This window comes from Lampetra fluviatilis, chromosome 79 (assembly GCF_964198595.1).
Source record: "Lampetra fluviatilis chromosome 79, kcLamFluv1.1, whole genome shotgun sequence".
NCBI lineage: Eukaryota > Metazoa > Chordata > Hyperoartia > Petromyzontiformes > Petromyzontidae > Lampetra > Lampetra fluviatilis.
In genome coordinates, this window is record NC_136353.1 from 1,912,937 (window position 1) to 1,933,734 (window position 20,798).

Below are 20,798 nucleotides of genomic sequence, written 5' to 3' on the forward strand. Positions count from 1 at the left end.
CATTAACAACAACATTCATTACTACAACATGAACAACAGCCAGCACCACGGCGTGAGTGATCTCCGTGCCCTTGGCAAACATCTTGGGCTTCTCCTGTACAACAACAACCACCACAACCACCACCACCACCACCACAACAACCACCACAACATCAACAACAACAACCACCACAACATTCATTACTACAACATTAACAACAAGCACCACCACCACCACCACAACAACCACCACAACATCAACAACAACAACCACCACAACATTCATTACTACAACATTAACAACAAGCACCACCACCACCACCACCACAACAACCACCACAACATCAACAACATTAACAACAACCAGCACCACGGCGTGCGTGATCTCTGTGCCCTTGGCAAACATCTTGGGCTTCTCCTGTACAACAACCACCACAACAACCACCACAACATCAACAACATTAACAACAACATTCATTACTACAACATTAACAACAACCACCACAACCACCACCACAACCACCACAACATTAACAACAACCACCACAACCACCACCACCACAACCACCACAACATTAACAACCACCAGCACCACGGCGTGCATGAACATCGTGGTTGTTGTTGTGATCGTCATGGTGATCATTGTGGTTGTTGTTGTGATCGTCACGGTGATCTTCACGGTGATCGTCATGGCGATCGCCGTGGTTGCTGTTGTGATCGTCACGGTGATCGTCACGGTGATCATTGTGGTTGTTGTTGTGATCGTCACGGTGATCTTCACGGTGATCGTCATGGCGATCGCCGTGGTTGCTGTTGTGATCGTCACGGTGATCGTCACGGTGATCATTGTGGTTGTTGTTGTGATCGTCACGGTGATCTTCACGGTGATCGTCATGGCGATCGTCGTGGTTGCTGTTGTGATCGTCACGGTGATCGTCACGGTGATCATTGTGGTTGCTGTTGTGATCGTCACGGTGATCTTCACGGCGATCGTCGTGGTTGCTGTTGTGATCGTCACGGTGATCGTCACGGTGATCATTGTGGTTGCTGTTGTGATCGTCACGGTGATCTTCACGGCGATCGTCGTGGTTGCTGTTGTGATCGTCACGGTGATCGTCACGGCGATGACCGTTGTTGCTGTGGCGATGCTGCGGCGGTTACCATGGGAACGCCCCCCTTGACCTGCTCCCAGCCCCCCTCGTCGCCCCCCCCAGCCCCCGGCCCCTCCCCTTCATCCCCCGGGCCCCCCCCCTCCTCCTCGTCGCGATGGTGACGCGGCCGCTTCTCCTTAACTTTCTTCTTGAGGCTCTTCTTGTCTCCGTCCCTGGTGAGCAAGTGGTGAGGGGTGGTGAGGGGTGGGTGGGTGGTGAGGGGTGGGTGGGTGGTGAGGGGTGGGTGGGTGGTGAGAGGTGGTGAGGGGTGGTGAGGGGTGGTGAGGGGTGGGTGGGTGGGTGAATGGGTGGGTGAGTGGGTGAGTGGGTGGGTGGGTGAGAGGGTGGGTGAGTGGGTGGGTGAGTGGGTGGGTGGGTGAGTGGGTGGGTGGGTGAATGGGTGGGTGAGTGGGTGGGTGGGTGGGTGAATGGGTGGGTGAGTGGGTGGGTGAGTGGGTGGGTGGGTGAGTGGGTGGGTGGGTGAGTGGGTGGGTGAGTGGGTGGGTGGGTGGGTGAGTGGGTGGGTGGGTGGGTGAGTGGGTGGGTGGGTGAATGGGTGGGTGAGTGGGTGAGTGAGTGAGTGAGTGGGTGGGTGAGTGAGTGAGTGAGCGAGCGAGTCAGTGTGTGAGTGAGTGAATGAGCGAGCGAGTGACCGAGCGAGTGAGCGAGCGAGTGAATGAGCGAGTGAGCGAGCGTGCGAGTGAGTGAGTGGTGAGCGAGTGGTGAGCGAGTGGTGAGGAGACACTCACCGCTTGAGGAACCTCTCCGCCATGGTCATGGCCGCCGTACCCTCACCATCCGATGACTCAGAGTGAGAGAGCGGTGAGTGAGTGGTGAGTGGGTGAGTTAGTAAGTGGTGAGTGAGTGGGTGAGTGGTGAGTGAGTGAATGAGCGAGTGAGTGGCGAGTGAGTGAATGAGCGAGTGAGTGGTGAGTGAGTGAGTGGTGAGTGAGTGGTGAGTCAGTGTGTGAGTGAGTGGTGAGTGAGTGGGTGAGCGAGCGAGTGAGCGGTGAGTGAGTGGTGAGTGGGTGAGTGGGTGGGTGGGTGAGTGAGCGAGTGAGTCAGTGTGTGGGTGAGTGAATGAGCGAGCGAGTGACCGAGCGAGTGAGCGAGCGAGTGAATGAGCGAGTGAGCGAGCGTGCGAGTGAGTGAGTGGTGAGCGAGTGGGTGGGTGAGCGAGCGAGTGAGCGGTGAGTGAGTGGGTGAGTGGGTGAGTGGGTGGGTGAGTGAGTGAGCGAGTGAGTCAGTGTGTGAGTGAGTGAATGAGCGAGCGAGTGACCGAGCGAGTGAGCGAGCGAGTGAATGAGCGAGTGAGCGAGTGAGTGAGCGAGTGGTGAGCGAGTGGTGAGCGAGTGGTGAGGAGACACTCACCGCTTGAGGAACCTCTCCGCCATGGTCATGGCCGCCGTACCCTCACCATCCGATGACTCAGAGTGAGCGGTGAGTGAGTGAGTGGTGAGTGGGTGAGTTAGTAAGTGGTGAGTGAGTGAGTGGGTGAGTGGTGAGTGAGTGAATGAGCGAGTGAGTGGCGAGTGAGTGAATGAGCGAGTGAGTGGTGAGTGAGTGAGTGGTGAGTGAGTGGTGAGTCAGTGTGTGAGTGAGTGGTGAGTGAGTGAGTGGGTGGGTGAGCGAGCGAGTGAGCGGTGAGTGAGTGGGTGAGTGGGTGAGTGAGTGAGTGAGTGGTGAGTGGGTGAGTTAGTAAGTGGTGAGTGAGTGAGTGAGTGGGTGAGGGGTGAGTGAGTGAATGAGCGAGTGAGTGGCGAGTGAGTGAATGAGCGAGTGAGTGGTGAGTGAGTGAGTGGTGAGTGAGTGGTGAGTGAGTGTGTGAGTGAGTGGTGAGTGAGTGGGTGAGCGAGCGAGTGAGCGGTGAGTGAGTGGTGAGTGGGTGAGTGGGTGAGTGGGTGGGTGAGTGAGTGAGCGAGTGAGTCAGTGTGTGGGTGAGTGAATGAGCGAGCGAGTGACCGAGCGAGTGAGCGAGCGAGTGAATGAGCGAGTGTGCGAGTGAGTGAGTGGTGAGCGAGTGGTGAGCGAGTGGTGAGGAGACACTCACCGCTTGAGGAACCTCTCCGCCATGGTCATGGCCGCCGTACCCTCACCATCCGACGACTCAGAGTCGCTCTCCGCGTCAGATGAGCCCCAATCGCCGTCGTCGGAATCAGAGTCGTCATCGTCACCATCACCCTGTCAACATCCACCACCACAGCTCACCGTCACACCCTCACCCTCACCGTCACACCCTCACCATCACACCCTCACCCTCACCGTCACACCCTCACCGTCACACCCTCACCCGCACCGTCACACCCTCACCCTCACCGTCACACCCTCACCCTCACCGTCACACCTTCACCCTCACCGTCACACCCTCACCCTCACCGTCACACCCTCACCCTCACACCCTCACCGTCACACCCTCACCCTCACCGTCACACCCTCACCCTCACACCCTCACCCTCACCGTCACACCCTCACCCTCACCGTCACACCCTCACCCTCACCCTCACCGTCACACCCTCACCCTCACCGTCACACCCTCACCCTCACCGTCACACCGTCACACCCTCACCGTCACACCCTCACCGTCACACCCTCACCCTCACCGTCACACCCTCACCACCACCCTCACCACCACCACACTCACCACCATCACCCTCACCACCACCACACTCACCACCACAGCTCACCGTCACACCCTCACCCTCACCGTTACACCCTCACCCTCACCGTCACACCCTCACCCTCACCGTCACACCCTCACCCTCACCGTTACACCCTCACCACCACCCTCACCACCACCACACTCACCACCATCACCCTCACCACCACCACACTCACCACCACAGCTCACCGTCACACCCTCACCCTCACCGTAACACCCTCACCCTCACCGTTACACCCTCACCACCACCGTCACCACCACCACACTCACCACCATCACCCTCACCACCACCACACTCACCACCACAGCTCACCGTCACACCCTCACCCTCATCGTTACACCACTCACCATCGCCACCCTCACCACCATCACCCTGCCAACATCCACCATCACCGCTCACCGTCACACCCTCACCGTCACACCCTCACCCTCACCACCCTCACCACCCCCACCACCACCCTCACTACCCCCACCACCACCACACTCACCACCGTCACCCTGCCAACATCCACCACCATTACCGCTCACCGTCACCACCACCGTCACACCCTCACCACCACCACCGTCACACCACTCACCATCGCTCACCACCATTACCGCTCACCCTCACCCTCACCGTTACACCCTCACCAACGCTCACCACCACTACCGCTCACCACCACCCTCACCACCACCACACTCACGATCACCCTGCCAACATCCACCACCACAGCTCACCGTCACACCCTCACCGTTACATCCTCACCACCGCTCACCACCACCCTCACCACCACCACACTCATCATCACCCTGCCAACATCCACCACCGCTCACCGTCACACCCTCACCCCCGCTCACCACCATCACCACCGTTACACCACTCACCACACTCACCACCACCCTCCCCACCACCACACTCACCACCACCCTCCCCACCACCACACTCACCACCATCACCCTGCCAACATCCACCACAGCTCACCGTCACACCCTCACCACCATCACCACCGTTACACCACTCACCACACTCACCACCACCCTCACCACCACCACCACTCTCACCACCATCACCCTGCGAACATCCACCACAGCTCACCGTCACACCCTCACCACCATCACCACCGTTACACCACTCACCACACTCACCACCACCCTCACCACCACCACCACTCTCACCACCATCACCCTGCCAACATCCACCACAGCTCACCGTCACACCCTCACCACCATCACCACCGTTACACCACTCACCACACTCACCACCACCCTCACCACCACCACCACTCTCACCACCATCACCCTGCCAACATCCACCACAGCTCACCGTCACCACCACTCACCACCACCACCCTCACCATCACCACCACCACCACCCTCACCATCACCACCACCACACTCACCACCACCACCACCACTCTCACCACCATCACCACCGTTACACCACTCACCACACTCACCACCACCCTCCCCACCACCACCACCACCACTCTCACCACCATCACCCTGCGAACATCCACCACAGCTCACCGATACACCACTCACCTCCACTCACCACCACCACCACCACCCTTACCACCACTACCCTCACCACCATCACCCTCACCACCACCACCACTACCGCTCACCGTTACACCCTCACCACCACCACCGCCACAGTTACCCCCTCACCACCACCACCACTCTCACCGTTACACCACCACCACCCTTACCACCACCATTACACCCTCACCACCACAGATACCACTACTCACCGCACCACCCACCAATACCTTCACCCTCACCACCACCCTCACCACCACCACCCTCACCACCACCACCCTCACCACCACCACCCTCACCACCACCACCACCACCACCACCCTCACCACCACCACCACCGCCCTCACCACCACTCACCACCACCACCCTCACCACCACCACCGCTCACCATTACACCCTCACCACCACCCTCACCACCACCACCCTCACCACCACTACCACCACCACCACCCTCACCACCACCACCGCCCTCACCACCACTCACCACCACCACCCTCACCACCACCACCCTCACCACCACCACCACCACCGCCCTCACCACCACTCACCACCACCACCCTCACCACCACCCTCACCACCACTCACCACCACCACCCTCACCACCACCACCACCGCCCTCACCACCATTCACCACCACCACCCTCACCACCACCCTCACCACCACCACCCTCACCACCACCACCACCACCGCCCTCACCACCACCGCCCTCACCACCACTCACCACCACCACCCTCACCACCACCCTCACCACCACTCACCACCACCACCCTCACCACCACCACCGCTCACCATTACACCCTCACCACCACCACCGCCCTCACCACCACCACCACCGCCCTCACCACCACCACAGCTCACCATTACACCATCACCACCACAGCTACCACTACTCACTGCACCAACCCACCAATACCATCACCCTCACCACCACCCTCACCACCACCACCGCCACCACCACCGCCGCCACCACCACCGCCACCACCACCACCACCACCGCCACCACCCTCACCACCACCACCACCACCACCGCCACCACCCTCACCACCACCACCACCACCGCCACCACCACCACCACCACCCTCACCACCACCCTCACCACCACCACCACCCTCACCACCACCACCACCCTCACCACCACCACCACCCTCACCACCCTCACCACCACCACCACCACCACCACCCTCACCACCACCACCACCACCGCCACAACCCTCACCACCACCACCACCGCCACCACCCTCACCACCACCACCACCCTCACCACCACCACCCTCACCACCGCCACCACCCTCACCACCACCACCACCACCGCCCTCACCACCACCACCACCCTCACCACCACCGCCCTCACCACCACCACCGCTCACCATTACACCCTCACCACCACCACCACCCTCACCACCACCACCACCCTCACCACCACCACCGCCACCCTCACCACCACCCCCAACACACCCCCCCACCGCCCCCCCAGCCCCCCCCCCCCACCTTGAGGAACTTGCTCTTGGGGTCAGCGCCCCCCCCCACCGTAGCGACGCCCTCCCCGCCCACAGTGGGGGGCTGCTTCTTGAGGAAGCTGGCCGGGCCCCCCCCACCACTGTCAGAGGAACTCCCCCCACTCTCATCGTCATCACCAGAGCCTGGGGGGGTGGGGGCAGAGTGGGGGGGTGAGTGGGGGGGTGGTGGGGGGGTGAGTGGGGGGGTGAGTGGGGGGGTGTGAGTGGGTGGAGTGGGGGGGTGTGAGTGGGTGGAGTGGGGGGGTGGTGGGGGGGTGAGTGGGTGGAGTGGGGGGGTGAGTGGGGGGGTGTGAGTGGGTGGAGTGGGGGGTGAGTGGGGGGGTGTGAGTGGGTGGAGTGGGGGGGTGAGTGGGGGGGTGTGAGTGGGTGGAGTGGGGGGTGAGTGGGGGGGTGTGAGTGGGGGGGTGAGTGGGTGGAGTGGGGGGGGTGTGAGTGGTGGGCGGGGTGAGTGGGCAGAGTGGGGGGGGGGTGAGTGAGTGGGTGGGTGGGTGGGTGAAGTGGGGTGTGAGTGAGTGGGTGTGAGTGGGGGGTGAGTGAGTGGGGGGTGAGTGGGGGGGTGAGTAGGGGGCACGGTGGGGGGGTGAGTGAGTGAGTGGGTGAGTGGGTGAGTGAGTGGGTGAGTGGGGGGTGAGTGGGGGGTGAGTGAGTGAGTGGGGGGTGAGTGAGTGAGTGGGTGAGTGAGTGAGTGGGTGGGTGAGTGGGTGAGTGGGGGGTGAGTGAGTGGGTGGGTGAGTGGGGGGTGAGTGAGTGGGTGAGTGGGTGAGTGGGTGAGTGAGTGGGGGGTGAGTGGGGGGTGAGTGGGGGGTGAGTGGGGGAGTGAGTAGGGGGCACGGTGGGGGGGTGGGCGGGGGGGTGAGTGAGTGGGGGGTGAGTGAGTGGGGGGTAAGTGGGTGAGTGGGGGGTGAGTGAGTGAGTGGGTGAGTGAGTGAGTGGGGGGTGAGTGAGTGGGTGAGTGGGGGGGTGAGTGGGTGAGTGAGTGGGGGGTGAGTGGGGGGTGAGTGAGTGGGTGAATGAGTGGGTGAGTGAGTGAGTGGGTGAGTGGGTGAGTGAGTGGGGGGTGAGTGGGGGGTGAGTGAGTGGGTGAGTGGGTGAGTGAGTGGGTGAGTGAGTGGGTGGGTGAGTGGGTGAGTGAGTGGGGGGTGAGTGGGGGGTGAGTGAGTGAGTGAGTGGGTGGGGGGTGAGTGGGGGGTGAGTGAGTGAGTGGGTGAGTGAGTGGGGGGTGAGTAGGGGGCACGGTGGGGGGGTGGGCGGGGGGGTGAGTGAGTGGGGGGTGAGTGAGTGGAGGGTGAGTGAGTGGGTGAGTGGGTGAGTGAGTGAGTGGGGGGTGAGTGAGTGGGTGAGTGGGGGGGTGAGTCGGGGGTGAGTGGGGGGTGAGTGGGGGGTGAGTGGGGGGTGAGTGAGTGGGTGAGTGAGTGGGGGGTGAGTGGGGGGGTGAGTGGGGGGGTGAGTGGGGGGTGAGTGGGGGGTGAGTGGGTGGGGGGTGAGTGGGGGGTGAGTGAGTGAGTGGGTGAGTGAGTGGGGGGTGAGTGGGGGGTGAGTGGGGGAGTGAGTGGGGGGGTGAGTAGGGGGCACGGTGGGGGGGTAGGCGGGGGGGGGTGAGTGAGTGGGGGGTGAGTAAGTGGGTGAGTGGGTGGGGGGTGAGTGGGGGGTGAGTGAGTGAGTGGGTGAGTGAGTGGGGGGTGAGTGAGGGGGTGAGTGAGGGGGTGAGTGGGTGGGGGGTGGAGGTCGCTCACCGGCATCGTCGCTGTCGCCTTCCTCATCCGACTGGACCGGGTTCTGGACACAACATCGACACCACGTGGTGAGCGTGGTGGTGAGCGTGGTGGTGAGCGTGGTGGTGAGCGTGGTGGTGAGCGTGGTGGTGAGCGTGGTGGTGAGCGTGGTGGTGAGCGTGGTGGTGAGCGTGGTGGTGAGCGTGGTGGTGAGCGTGGTGGTGAGCGTGGTGGTGAGCGTGGTGGTGAGCGTGGTGGTGAGCGTGGTGGTGAGCGTGGTGGTGAGCGTGGTGGTGAGCGTGGTGGTGAGCGTGGTGGTGAGTGTGGTGGTGAGTGTGGTGGTGAGTGTGGTGGTGAGTGTGGTGGTGAGTGTGGTGGTGAGTGTGGTGGTGAGTAGTGGTGGTGAGTGTGGTGGTGAGTGTGGTGGTGAGTGTGGTGGTGAGTGTGGTGGTGAGTGTGGTGGTGAGTGTGGTGGTGAGTGTGGTGGTGAGCGTGGTAGTGAGTGTGGTGGTGAGTGTAGTGGTGAGTGTAGTGGTGAGAGTGGTGGTGAGTGTGGCGGTGAGCGTGGCGGTGAGCGTGGCGGTGAGCGTGGCGGTGAGCGTAGCGGTGAGCGTAGCGGTGAGCGTGGCGGTGAGCGTGGCGGTGAGCGTACTCACCTTGCGGTGATTCGCAATCTCCGTCTCGAAGTCGCGGCTGTATCTGCGCAGCTTCTGACGCAGGCTGATGAGCGCCTTCGAGTTGATCTTACTCATCTTCTTACGGCCCTCTTTGTCTTCCCACACCTGGTGAGTCGGCGTGGGTGAGGAGGGGTGGTGAGGAGGGTGGTGAGGAGTGGTGAGGAGTGGCGGGTGAGGAGGAGGGGTGGGTAAAAATGTGAGCGGAGTTTGACGATGTCAGGATTTCCACTCTCTCCACAACCTCCTTCATCAACATCTCTTCTCCAATCCCTCATACACATCTCTCCTCCACTCCCCCATCCTCTTCACAGTGGGTGAGTGAGTGGGTGGATGAATGACTGAGTGGGTGAGTGAGTGGGTGGGTGAGTGGGTGAGTGAGTGAGTGGGTGAGTGAGTGGGTGGGTGAGTGAGTGGGTGAGTGAGTGGGTGGGTGAATGACTGAGTGGGTGAGTGAGTGGGTGGGTGGGTGAGTGGGTGAGTGAGTGGGTGGGTTAGTGAGTGGGTGAGTGAGTGGGTGGGTGGGTGGGTGAGTGGGTGAGTGGGTGAGTGAGTGGGTGAGTGAGTGGGTGGGTGAATGACTGAGTGGGTGAGTGAGTGGGTGGGTGGGTGAGTGGGTGGGTGGGTGGGTGGGTGAGTGAGTGGGTGAGTGAGTGGGTGGGTGAATGACTGAGTGGGTGAGTGAGTGGGTGGGTGGGTGAGTGGGTGAGTGAGTGGGTGAGTGAGTGAGTGGGTGAGTGGGTGGGTGAGTGGGTGGGTGAATGACTGAGTGGGTGAGTGAGTGGGTGGGTGGGTGAGTGGGTGAGTGAGTGGGTGGGTGAGTGGGTGAGTGAGTGGGTGGGTGGGTGAATGACTGAGTGGGTGAGTGGGTGAGTGAGTGACGCAGCCCTCCATGTCAGCCAGGATGCGAGCTTAGAACCGGGGCACGCCTTCCTTCATCCAACATCTCTCCTCCAATCCCCAATCCTCTTCACCCTCTCCCCCGACATCCCATCCCCGCCCACAAAACAACCATACTTCACCTCGCTGACGCAGTCTTCCATGTCGGCCAGGATGCGAGCGTAGAAGCGGGGCACGCCCTCCTTGTCAACGATGGCGCGGGCCTTCAGGTAGGCCCGACCCATGTGCTCAAACTCCTCGAGGCAACGCGTCATGTCACGGATCTTCATGGCGTTGCGGATCGCCTTGATGATGTTGTTCAGCTCCTCAAACCTGCACACGCACGCACGCACAGGCACGCAGGTAATGTACACACGCACAGACACGTAGTGCACACACACACGCACACGTCGTGTACACACACACACAAAGGCACGCACACACGTAGTGTACACACACACATACACGCGTAGTGTACACACACACACGCACACAGTGTACACACACACACGTAGTGCACACACACACACACACGTCGTGTACACACACACACACGTCGTGTACACACACACAAAGGCACGCACACACATAGTGTACACACACACATACACGCGTAGTGTACACACACACACACACGTAGTGCACACACACACACACACGTCGTGTACACACACACAAAGGCACGCACACACGTAGTGTACACACACACATACACGCATAGTGTACACACACGCACGCACACAGTGTACACAAACACGTAGTGCACACACACACAGGCACACACACACACAGGTACACACACGTACGTACACACACACAAGTACACACACACACACAGGCACACACACACACGTAGTGCACACACACACACACACAGCTACACGCACACACGTACACACACACACACGTAGTGTACACGCACACGTAGTGTACATGCACACACACGTAGTGTACACACACACGTAGAGTACACGCACACACGTACACACACACACACACACGTCGTGTACACACACACAAAGGCACGCACACACGTAGTGTACACACACACATACACGCGTAGTGTACACACACACACGCACACAGTGTACACGCACACACGTACACACGTACACACGTAGTGTACATGCACACGTAGTGTACACACACACGTAGAGTACACGCACACACGTAGTGCACACACACACACACGTCGTGTACACACACACAAAGGCACGCACACACGTAGTGTACACACACACATACACGCATAGTGTACACACACACACGCACACAGTGTACACACACACACGTAGTGCACACACACACACAGGCACACACACACACACAGGCACACACACACAGGTACACACACACACAGGTACACACACACACAGGTACACACACACACGTAGTGCGCACACACACACGTAGTGCGCACACACACACACACACAGGTACACGCACACACGTACACACACACGTAGTGTACATGCACACACACACAGGCACACACACACAGGTACACACGCACACACGTACACACGCACACACGTAGTGCACACACACACACACAGGTACACGCACACACGTACACACACACGTAGTGTACATGCACACACACACAGGCACACACACACAGGTACACACGCACACACGTACACACACACACACACACACGTAGTGCACACACACACACACAGCTACACGCACACACGTACACACACACGTAGTGTACATGCACACACACACAGGTACACACGCACACACGTACACACACACACACGTAGTGCACACACACACACACAGCTACACGCACACACGTACACACACACGTAGTGTACATGCACACGTAGTGTACATGCACACACACGTAGTGTACACACACACGTAGTGTACACACACACGTAGAGTACACGCACACACGTACACACACACACGTCGTGTACACACACACAAAGGCACGCACACACGTAGTGTACACACACACATACACGCGTAGTGTACACACACACACGCACGCACACAGTGTACACACCCACACAGCCACACACACGTACGTACACACACACACACGTGCACACACACACACGTACACACACACAGTGTACACACACACACGTACACACACACACACGTACACACACGTACACACACACGTACACACACAGCCACACACACACACGTACACACACACGTACACACACACACACACACACGTACACACACGTACACACACACGTACACACACACACGTACACACACACACGTACACACACACACACGTGCACACACACACACGTACACACACACACACGTGCACACACACACACGTACACACACACACACGTACACACACACACACGTGCACACACACACACAGCCACACACACACACGTACACACACACACACGTACACACACACACACGTGCACACACACACACGTGCACACACACACACGTACACACACACACACGTACACACACACACACGTGCACACACACACACGTACACACACACACACGTGCACACACACACACGTGCACACACACACACGTACACACACACGTACACACACAGCCACACACACACACGTACACACACACACACACACGTACACACACACACACACGTACACACACACACACGTACACACACACACACGTACACACACACACACGTGCACACACACACACGTACACACACACACACGTGCACACACACACACGTACACACACACACACGTGTACACACACACACGTACACACACACACGTGTACACACACACACACGTACACACACAGCCACACACACACACGTACACACACACACACGTACACACACGTGCACACACACACACACACGTGTACACACAGTACACACACACACACACACGTGTACACACGTACACACACACACACACACGTACACACACAGTACACACACACACGTACACACGTACACACACGTACACACAGTACACACACACGTACACACACAGCCACACACACACACGTACACACACAGCCACACACACACACGTACACACACACGTACACACACACACGTACACACACGTACACACACACGTACACACACAGTACACACGCACACACGTACACACACACACGTACACACACACGTACACACACAGTACACACACACACACTCACCTCTTCTCCTTAGCGCTGCGTACAACACGTTTGGCGTCCTCCTCATCATCGCTCATCAAGAACGGCCTGAGGGGGTAGAGGGGGTAGAGGGGGGGAGGTAGAGGGGGTAACGTCTCTGTCTGAGTGTCTGTGTCTCTGTCTGAGTGTCTGTCTGAGTGTCTGTGTCTCTCTCTGTCTCTCTGTGTCTCTGTGTGAGTGTCTGTGTCACTATCTGTATCTCTGTGTCTCTGTCTCTCTGTCTCTGTGTCTCTGTCTGAGTGTCTGTGTCTCTATCTGTCTTTTTGTGTCTCTGTCACTCTGTCTCTGTCTGTCTCTCTGTGTCTCTGTCTGTCTCTCTGTGTCTCTGTCTGAGTGTCTGTCTGAGTGTCTGTGTCTCTATCGGTCTCTCTGTCTCTGTGTCTCTGTCTGTCTCTGTGTCTCTGTCTGTCTCTCTGTCTGTTTCTCTGTCTCTGTGTCTCTCTCTCTGTCTCTCTGTGTCTCTCTCTGTATCTCTGTCTGAGTGTCTGTCTCTGTCTCTATCTGAGTGTCTGTCTCTCTCTCTGCGTGTGTGTCTCTCTGTGTCTCTGCTTGTGTGTCTCTCTGCGTGTGTCTCTCTGTGTCTCTGCGTGTCTCTCTCTGCGTGTGTGTCTCTCTGTGTCTCTCTGTGTCTCTGCGTGTCTCTCTGCGTGTGTCTCTCTGTGTCTCTGCGTGTGTGTCTCTCTGCGTGTGTCTCTCTGCGTGTGTCTTTGCTTGTGTGTCTCTCTGCGTGTGTCTCTGCGTGTGTCTCTCTGCGTGTGTCTCTCTCTGTGTCTCTCTGTGTGTCTCTCTGCTTGTGTGTCTCTCTGCGTGTGTCTCTCTGCGTGTGTCTCTCTGCGTGTGTCTCTCTGCGTGTGTCTCTCTGCGTGTGTCTCTCTGTGTGTGTCTCTCTGCGTGTGTCTCTCTGCGTGTGTCTCTCTGTGTCTCTGCGTGTGTCTCTCTGCGTGTGTCTCTCTCTGTGTCTCTGCGTGTGTGTCTCTCTGCGTGTGTCTCTCTGCGTGTGTCTCTCTGCGTGTCACTCACTGCTTATAGGAGGCCGAGGGCTTGTTGGAGGTGACGAGCTCTTCGCGTGTCTGTCTCTCTCTCTCTGCGTGTGTCTCTCTGCGTGTGTCTCTCTGCGTGTCTCTCTGCGTGTGTCTCTCTGCGTGTGTCTCTCTGCGTGTGTCTCTCTGCGTGTGTCTCTCTGCGTGTGTCTCTCTGCGTGCCACTCACTGCTTGTAGGAGGCCGAGGGCTTGTTGGAGGTGACGAGCTCTTCGCGTGACGAGGACGACTCGGTCTCCGAGTCGGAGCCGGTGGCGAAAAAACGCGACATCTTGAGCCGCGGTTCTGCAACAACAACATCATCATCATCAACAACATCATCATCATCAACAACAACATCATCATCATCAACATCATCATCATCATCAACAACATCATCATCATCATCAACAACATCGTCAACATCACAACCTCCTGTGCACCAGGCGAGGTAGTCAACATCTCCTTAGACTACCGAGTATTTCATAACCACGACCTCCTGTCTACCAGGCGAGGCAGTCAACATCTCCTTAGACTACAGAGTATTTCATAACCACGACCTCCTGTGTACCAGGCGAGGTAGTCAACATCTCCTTAGACTACAGAGTATTTCATAACCACGACCTCCTGTGTACCAGGCGAGGCAGTCAACATCTCCTTAGACTACAGAGTATTTCATAACCACGACCTCCTGTGTACCAGGCGAGGCAGTCAACATCTCCTTAGACTACAGAGTATTTCATAACCACGACCTCCTGTGTACCAGGCGAGGCAGTCAACATCTCCTTAGACTACCGAGTATTTCATAACCACGACCTCCTGTGCACCAGGCGAGGTAGTCAACATCTCCTTAGACTACCGAGTATTTCATAATCAAGACCTCCTGTCTACCAGGCGAGGCAGTCAACATCTCCTTAGACTACAGAGTATTTCATAACCACGACCTCCTGTGTACCAGGCGAGGTAGTCAACATCTCCTTAGACTACAGAGTATTTCATAACCACGACCTCCTGTGCACCAGGCGAGGTAGTCAACATCTCCTTAGACTACAGACTATTTCATAACCACGACCTCCTGTGCACCAGGCGAGGCAGTCAACATCTCCTTAGACTACAGAGTATTTCATAACCACGACCTCCTGTCTACCAGGCGAGGCAGTCAACATCTCCTTAGACTGCCGAGTATTTCATAACCACGACCTCCTGTGTACCAGGCGAGGTAGTCAACATCTCTTAGTCCACAGCGGCGTTTAGAGAATTTCAGAACCCACGACCTCCTGTGTACCAGGCGAGGCAGTCAACATCTCCTTAGACTCCAGAGTATTTCATAACCACGACCTCCTGTGTACCAGGCGAGGCAGTCAACATCTCCTTAGACTGCCGAGTATTTCATAATCACGACCTCCTCTGTACCAGGCGAGGCAGTCAACATCTCCTTAGACTACAGATTATTTCATAACCACGACCTCCTGTCTACCAGGCGAGGCAGTCAACATCTCCTTAGACTACAGAGTATTTCATAACCACGACCTCCTGTGCACCAGGCGAGGCAGTCAACATCTCCTTAGACTACCGAGTATTTCATAATCACGACCTCCTGTGCACCAGGCGAGGCAGTCAACATCTCCTTAGACTACCGAGTATTTCATAATCACGACCTCCTGTGCACCAGGCGAGGCAGTCAACATCTCCTTAGACTGCAGAGTATTTCATAATCACGACCTCCTGTGCACCAGGCGAGGCAGTCAACATCTCCTTAGACTACCGAGTATTTCATAATCACGACCTCCTGTCTACCAGGCGAGGCAGTCAACATCTCCTTAGACTGCAGAGTATTTCATAATCACGACCTCCTGTGCACCAGGCGAGGCAGTCAACATCTCCTTAGACTACCGAGTATTTCATAATCACGACCTCCTGTGCACCAGGCGAGGCAGTCAACATCTCCTTAGACTACAGAGTATTTCATAACCACGACCTCCTGTGCACCAGGCGAGGCAGTCAACATCTCCTTAGACTACAGAGTATATCATAACCACGACCTCCTGTGCACCAGGCGAGGCAGTCAACATCTCCTTAGACTACAGAGTATTTCAGAACCACGACCTCCTGTGTACCAGGCGAGGTAGTCAACATCTCCTTAGACTACAGAGTATTTCATAATCACGACCTCCTGTGCACCAGGCGAGGCAGTCAACATCTCCTTAGACTACAGAGTATTTCATAACCACGACCTCCTGTGCACCAGGCGAGGCAGTCAACATCTCCTTAGACTACAGAGTATTTCATAACCACGACCTCCTGTGTACCAGGCGAGGTAGTCAACATCTCCTTAGACTACAGACTATTTCATAACCACGACCTCCTGTCTACCAGGCGAGGCAGTCAACATCTCCTTAGACTGCAGAGTATTTCATAACCACGACCTCCTGTCTACCAGGCGAGGCAGTCAACATCTCCTTAGACTACAGAGTATATCATAATCAAGACCTCCTGTGTACCAGGCGAGGCAATCAACATCTCCTTAGACTACAGAGTATTTCATAATCACGACCTCCTGTCTACCAGGCGAGGCAGTCAACATCTCCTTAGACTGCAGAGTATTTCATAACCACGACCTCCTGTGTACCAGGCGAGGCAGTCAACATCTCCTTAGACTACAGAGTATTTCATAACCACGACCTCCTGTCTACCAGGCGAGGTAGTCAACATCTCCTTAGACTACAGAGTATTTCATAACCACGACCTCCTGTCTACCAGGCGAGGCAGTCAACATCTCCTTAGACTACAGAGTATTTCATAACCACGACCTCCTGTCTACCAGGCGAGGTAGTCAACATCTCCTTAGACTACAGAGTATTTCATAACCACGACCTCCTGTCTACCAGGCGAGGCAGTCAACATCTCCTTAGACTACAGACTATTTCATAATCACGACCTCCTGTCTACCAGGCGAGGTAGTCAACATCTCCTTAGACTCCAGAGTATTTCATAACCACGACCTCCTGTCTACCAGGCGAGGCAGTCAACATCTCCTTAGACTACAGACTATTTCATAATCACGACCTCCTGTCTACCAGGCGAGGTAGTCAACATCTCCTTAGACTACAGAGTATTTCATAATCACGACCTCCTGTGTACCAGGCGAGGCAGTCAACATCTCCTTAGACTCCAGAGTATTTCATAATCACGACCTCCTGTCTACCAGGCGAGGCAGTCAACATCTCCTTAGACTGCAGAGTATTTCATAACCACGACCTCCTGTGTACCAGGCGAGGCAGTCAACATCTCCTTAGACTACCGAGTATTTCATAATCACGACCTCCTGTGTACCAGGCGAGGTAGTCAACATCTCCTTAGACTGCCGAGTATTTCATAATCACGACCTCCTGTCTACCAGGCGAGGTAGTCAACATCTCCTTAGACTGCAGAGTATTTCATAACCACGACCTCCTGTGTACCAGGCGAGGTAGTCATCATCTCCTTAGACTGCAGAGTATTTCATAATCACGACCTCCTGTGCACCAGGCGAGGCAGTCAACATCTCCTTAGACTACAGAGTATTTCAGAACCCACGACCTCCTGTGTACCAGGCGAGGTAGTCTACATCTCCTTAGACTCCAGAGTATTTCATAACCACGACCTCCTGTGTACCAGGCGAGGTAGTCAACATCTCTTATCCTACAGAGTATTTCATAACCACGACCTCCTGTGTACCAGGCGAGGCAGTCAACATCTCCTTAGACTACAGAGCATTTCAGAACCCACGACCTCCTGTGTACCAGGCGAGGTAGTCTACATCTCCTTAGACTACAGAGCATTTCAGAACCCACGACCTCCTGTGTACCAGGCGAGGTAGTCTACATCTCCTTAGACTACAGAGTATTTCATAACCACGACCTCCTGTGCACCAGGCGAGGCAGTCAACATCTCCTTAGACTACAGAGTATTTCATAACCACGACCTCCTGTGTACCAGGCGAGGTAGTCAACATCTCCTTAGACTACAGAGTATTTCATAACCACGACCTCCTGTGTACCAGGCGAGGCAGTCAACATCTCCTTAGACTACAGAGTATTTCATAACCACGACCTCCTGTCTACCAGGCGAGGCAGTCAACATCTCCTTAGACTACAGATTATTTCATAACCACGACCTCCTGTCTACCAGGCGAGGCAGTCAACATCTCCTTAGACTACAGAGTATTTCATAACCACGACCTCCTGTCTACCAGGCGAGGCAGTCAACATCTCCTTAGACTACAGAGTATTTCATAACCACGACCTCCTGTCTACCAGGCGAGGCAGTCAACATCTCCTTAGACTACAGAGTATTTCATAACCACGACCTCCTGTCTACCAGGCGAGGCAGTCAACATCTCCTTAGACTACAGAGTATTTCATAACCACGACCTCCTGTGTACCAGGCGAGGTAGTCAACATCTCCTTAGACTACAGAGTATTTCATAACCACGACCTCCTGTGTACCAGGCGAGGCAGTCAACATCTCCTTAGACTACAGAGTATTTCATAACCACGACCTCCTGTGTACCAGGCGAGGTAGTCAACATCTCCTTAGACTACAGGGTATTTCATAATCACGACCTCCTGTCTACCAGGCGAGGCAGTCAACATCTCCTTAGACTACAGAGTATTTCAGAACCACGACCTCCTGTGTACCAGGCGAGGTAGTCTACATCTCCTTAGACTCCAGAGTATTTCATAACCACGACCTCCTGTCTACCAGGCGAGGTAGTCAACATCTCCTTAGACTACAGAGTATTTCATAACCACGACCTCCTGTGTACCAGGCGAGGCAGTCAACATCTCCTTAGACTACAGAGTATATCATAATCAAGACCTCCTGTGTACCAGGCGAGGCAGTCAACATCTCTTATCCTACAGAGTATTTCAGAACCCACGACCTCCTGTGTACCAGGCGAGGTAGTCTACATCTCCTTAGACTACAGAGCATTTCAGAACCCACGACCTCCTGTGTACCAGGCGAGGCAGTCAACATCTCCTTAGACTACAGAGTATTTCATAATCAAGACCTCCTGTGTACCAGGCGAGGCAGTCAACATCTCTTATCCTACAGAGTATTTCAGAACCCACGACCTCCTGTGTACCAGGCGAGGTAGTCTACATCTCCTTAGACTACAGAGCATTTCAGAACCCACGACCTCCTGTGTACCAGGCGAGGCAGTCAACATCTCCTTAGACTCCAGAGTATTTCATAATCAAGACCTCCTGTGTACCAGGCGAGGTAGTCAACATCTCTTAGCTCACAGCGGCGTTTAAGAATATTTCAGAACGAGAGACCGCTATATGGAGACTGTGTATGAATCTTATTTACAAGCAAATTGTCGGTGCAGCTGTCACCGACCGCCCTATTGTGATGTTGTTGTTTGATTGTTGTTGTTGTTGTTGTTGGCCGATAGATTTGTTGTTGTTGTTGTTTGAGAAATTCTCTACGGACACGCAAAGTTTCGCTCAGCGCCACGTGAGTTGGAGCGGCCTAGAAACTAACGCAGAAAAACGAAAACCCCCCTAACATCCACAGAAAATGTTTGTGTTTCTAACAGCTGCTGCTAACTCTACAGCGGTGGACACACACGGAGAAAGCGATATGATGAGAACAAGTGTGTAATTGTAAGCGTTTAAGTATCGTTAAGTTTATATCCCGCGGTGAGGCCTACAAGGCCTAGGGTCAGGAGGAGGTTGGGCAATCCGTAGCGTGTTATTTTTATTTTTTTAAATAAATTAATTGCTTCCAAACTCGTTCCAGCACTCGATTGCGTTGGAATTGAGGAGGGGTGGGAGGTGTTGTTTGTTTTAATTACTCCCGGAATTATATAAAATAGCTATTTTATTACTTATCTTCGCCAGAGACCAAACACAACCGACGTTGGCCTAGTCGATGCGGCCTAAAGCCTCGGGCTTTCTAGGCCTTTCCTAGAAACCTCGCCGCCGCCGGCGCCGTCGCCGCCGCCGCCGCCGCCTCCGCCGCGAGGTTTCGTTCGCTATCGTTTGTTCGTCGATTAAAAGGTGAGCAAAGGGAGGGGTGAGGCACAAGGGGTGAGCAAAGGGAGGTGGTGAGGAAGGATGGTGAGGAAGGAGTGAAGGATGGGACTCACAGCACCCGGCGGTGGTGGCGGTAGCGTGAGGCAACCTCCTGAACCGTTCCCCTCACAGATGAATGAGGCGGAGGGGGGAGGGGCAGCGGGGGGGAGGTGAGGGGCGGGGTTAAAGTGGGGGGAGGGGCTGGGGGGTTAAAGTGGGGGGAGGGGCAGCGGGGGGAGGTGAGGGGCGGGGTTAAAGTGGGGGGAGGGGCTGGGGGGTTAAAGTGGGGGGAGGGGCAGCGGGGGGAGGTGAGGGGCGGGGTTAAAGTGGGGGGAGGGGCTGGGGGGTTAAAGTGGGGGGAGGGGCAGCGGGGGGAGGTGAGGGGCGGGGTTAAAGTGGGGGGAGGGGCTCGGGGGTTAAAGTGGGGGGAGGGGCAGCGGGGGGAGGTGAGGGGCGG

General features: G+C 56.3%; 1 protein-coding gene across 1 annotated transcript in view; it reads right to left on the reverse strand.

Annotated features, from left to right (window-relative positions):
- Positions 1-20,506, reverse strand: part of LOC144953631 (eukaryotic translation initiation factor 3 subunit C-like) — a 54,519-nt gene extending 34,013 nt beyond the window's left edge. The window contains exons 1-9 of the mRNA XM_078884219.1: positions 20,416-20,506; positions 14,471-14,585; positions 13,244-13,309; positions 10,234-10,423; positions 9,194-9,319; positions 8,559-8,601; positions 6,797-6,948; positions 3,181-3,311; positions 1,141-1,303 (exon numbers count right to left, since the gene is read on the reverse strand). Of these exons, the coding sequence (XP_078740345.1) occupies positions 1,141-1,303; positions 3,181-3,311; positions 6,797-6,948; positions 8,559-8,601; positions 9,194-9,319; positions 10,234-10,423; positions 13,244-13,309; positions 14,471-14,571 (972 nt within the window). The 5' untranslated portion in view covers positions 14,572-14,585; positions 20,416-20,506. The remainder of the gene's footprint in view (positions 1-1,140; positions 1,304-3,180; positions 3,312-6,796; positions 6,949-8,558; positions 8,602-9,193; positions 9,320-10,233; positions 10,424-13,243; positions 13,310-14,470; positions 14,586-20,415) is intronic.
- Between the last annotated feature and the right edge of the window lie 292 nt (positions 20,507-20,798).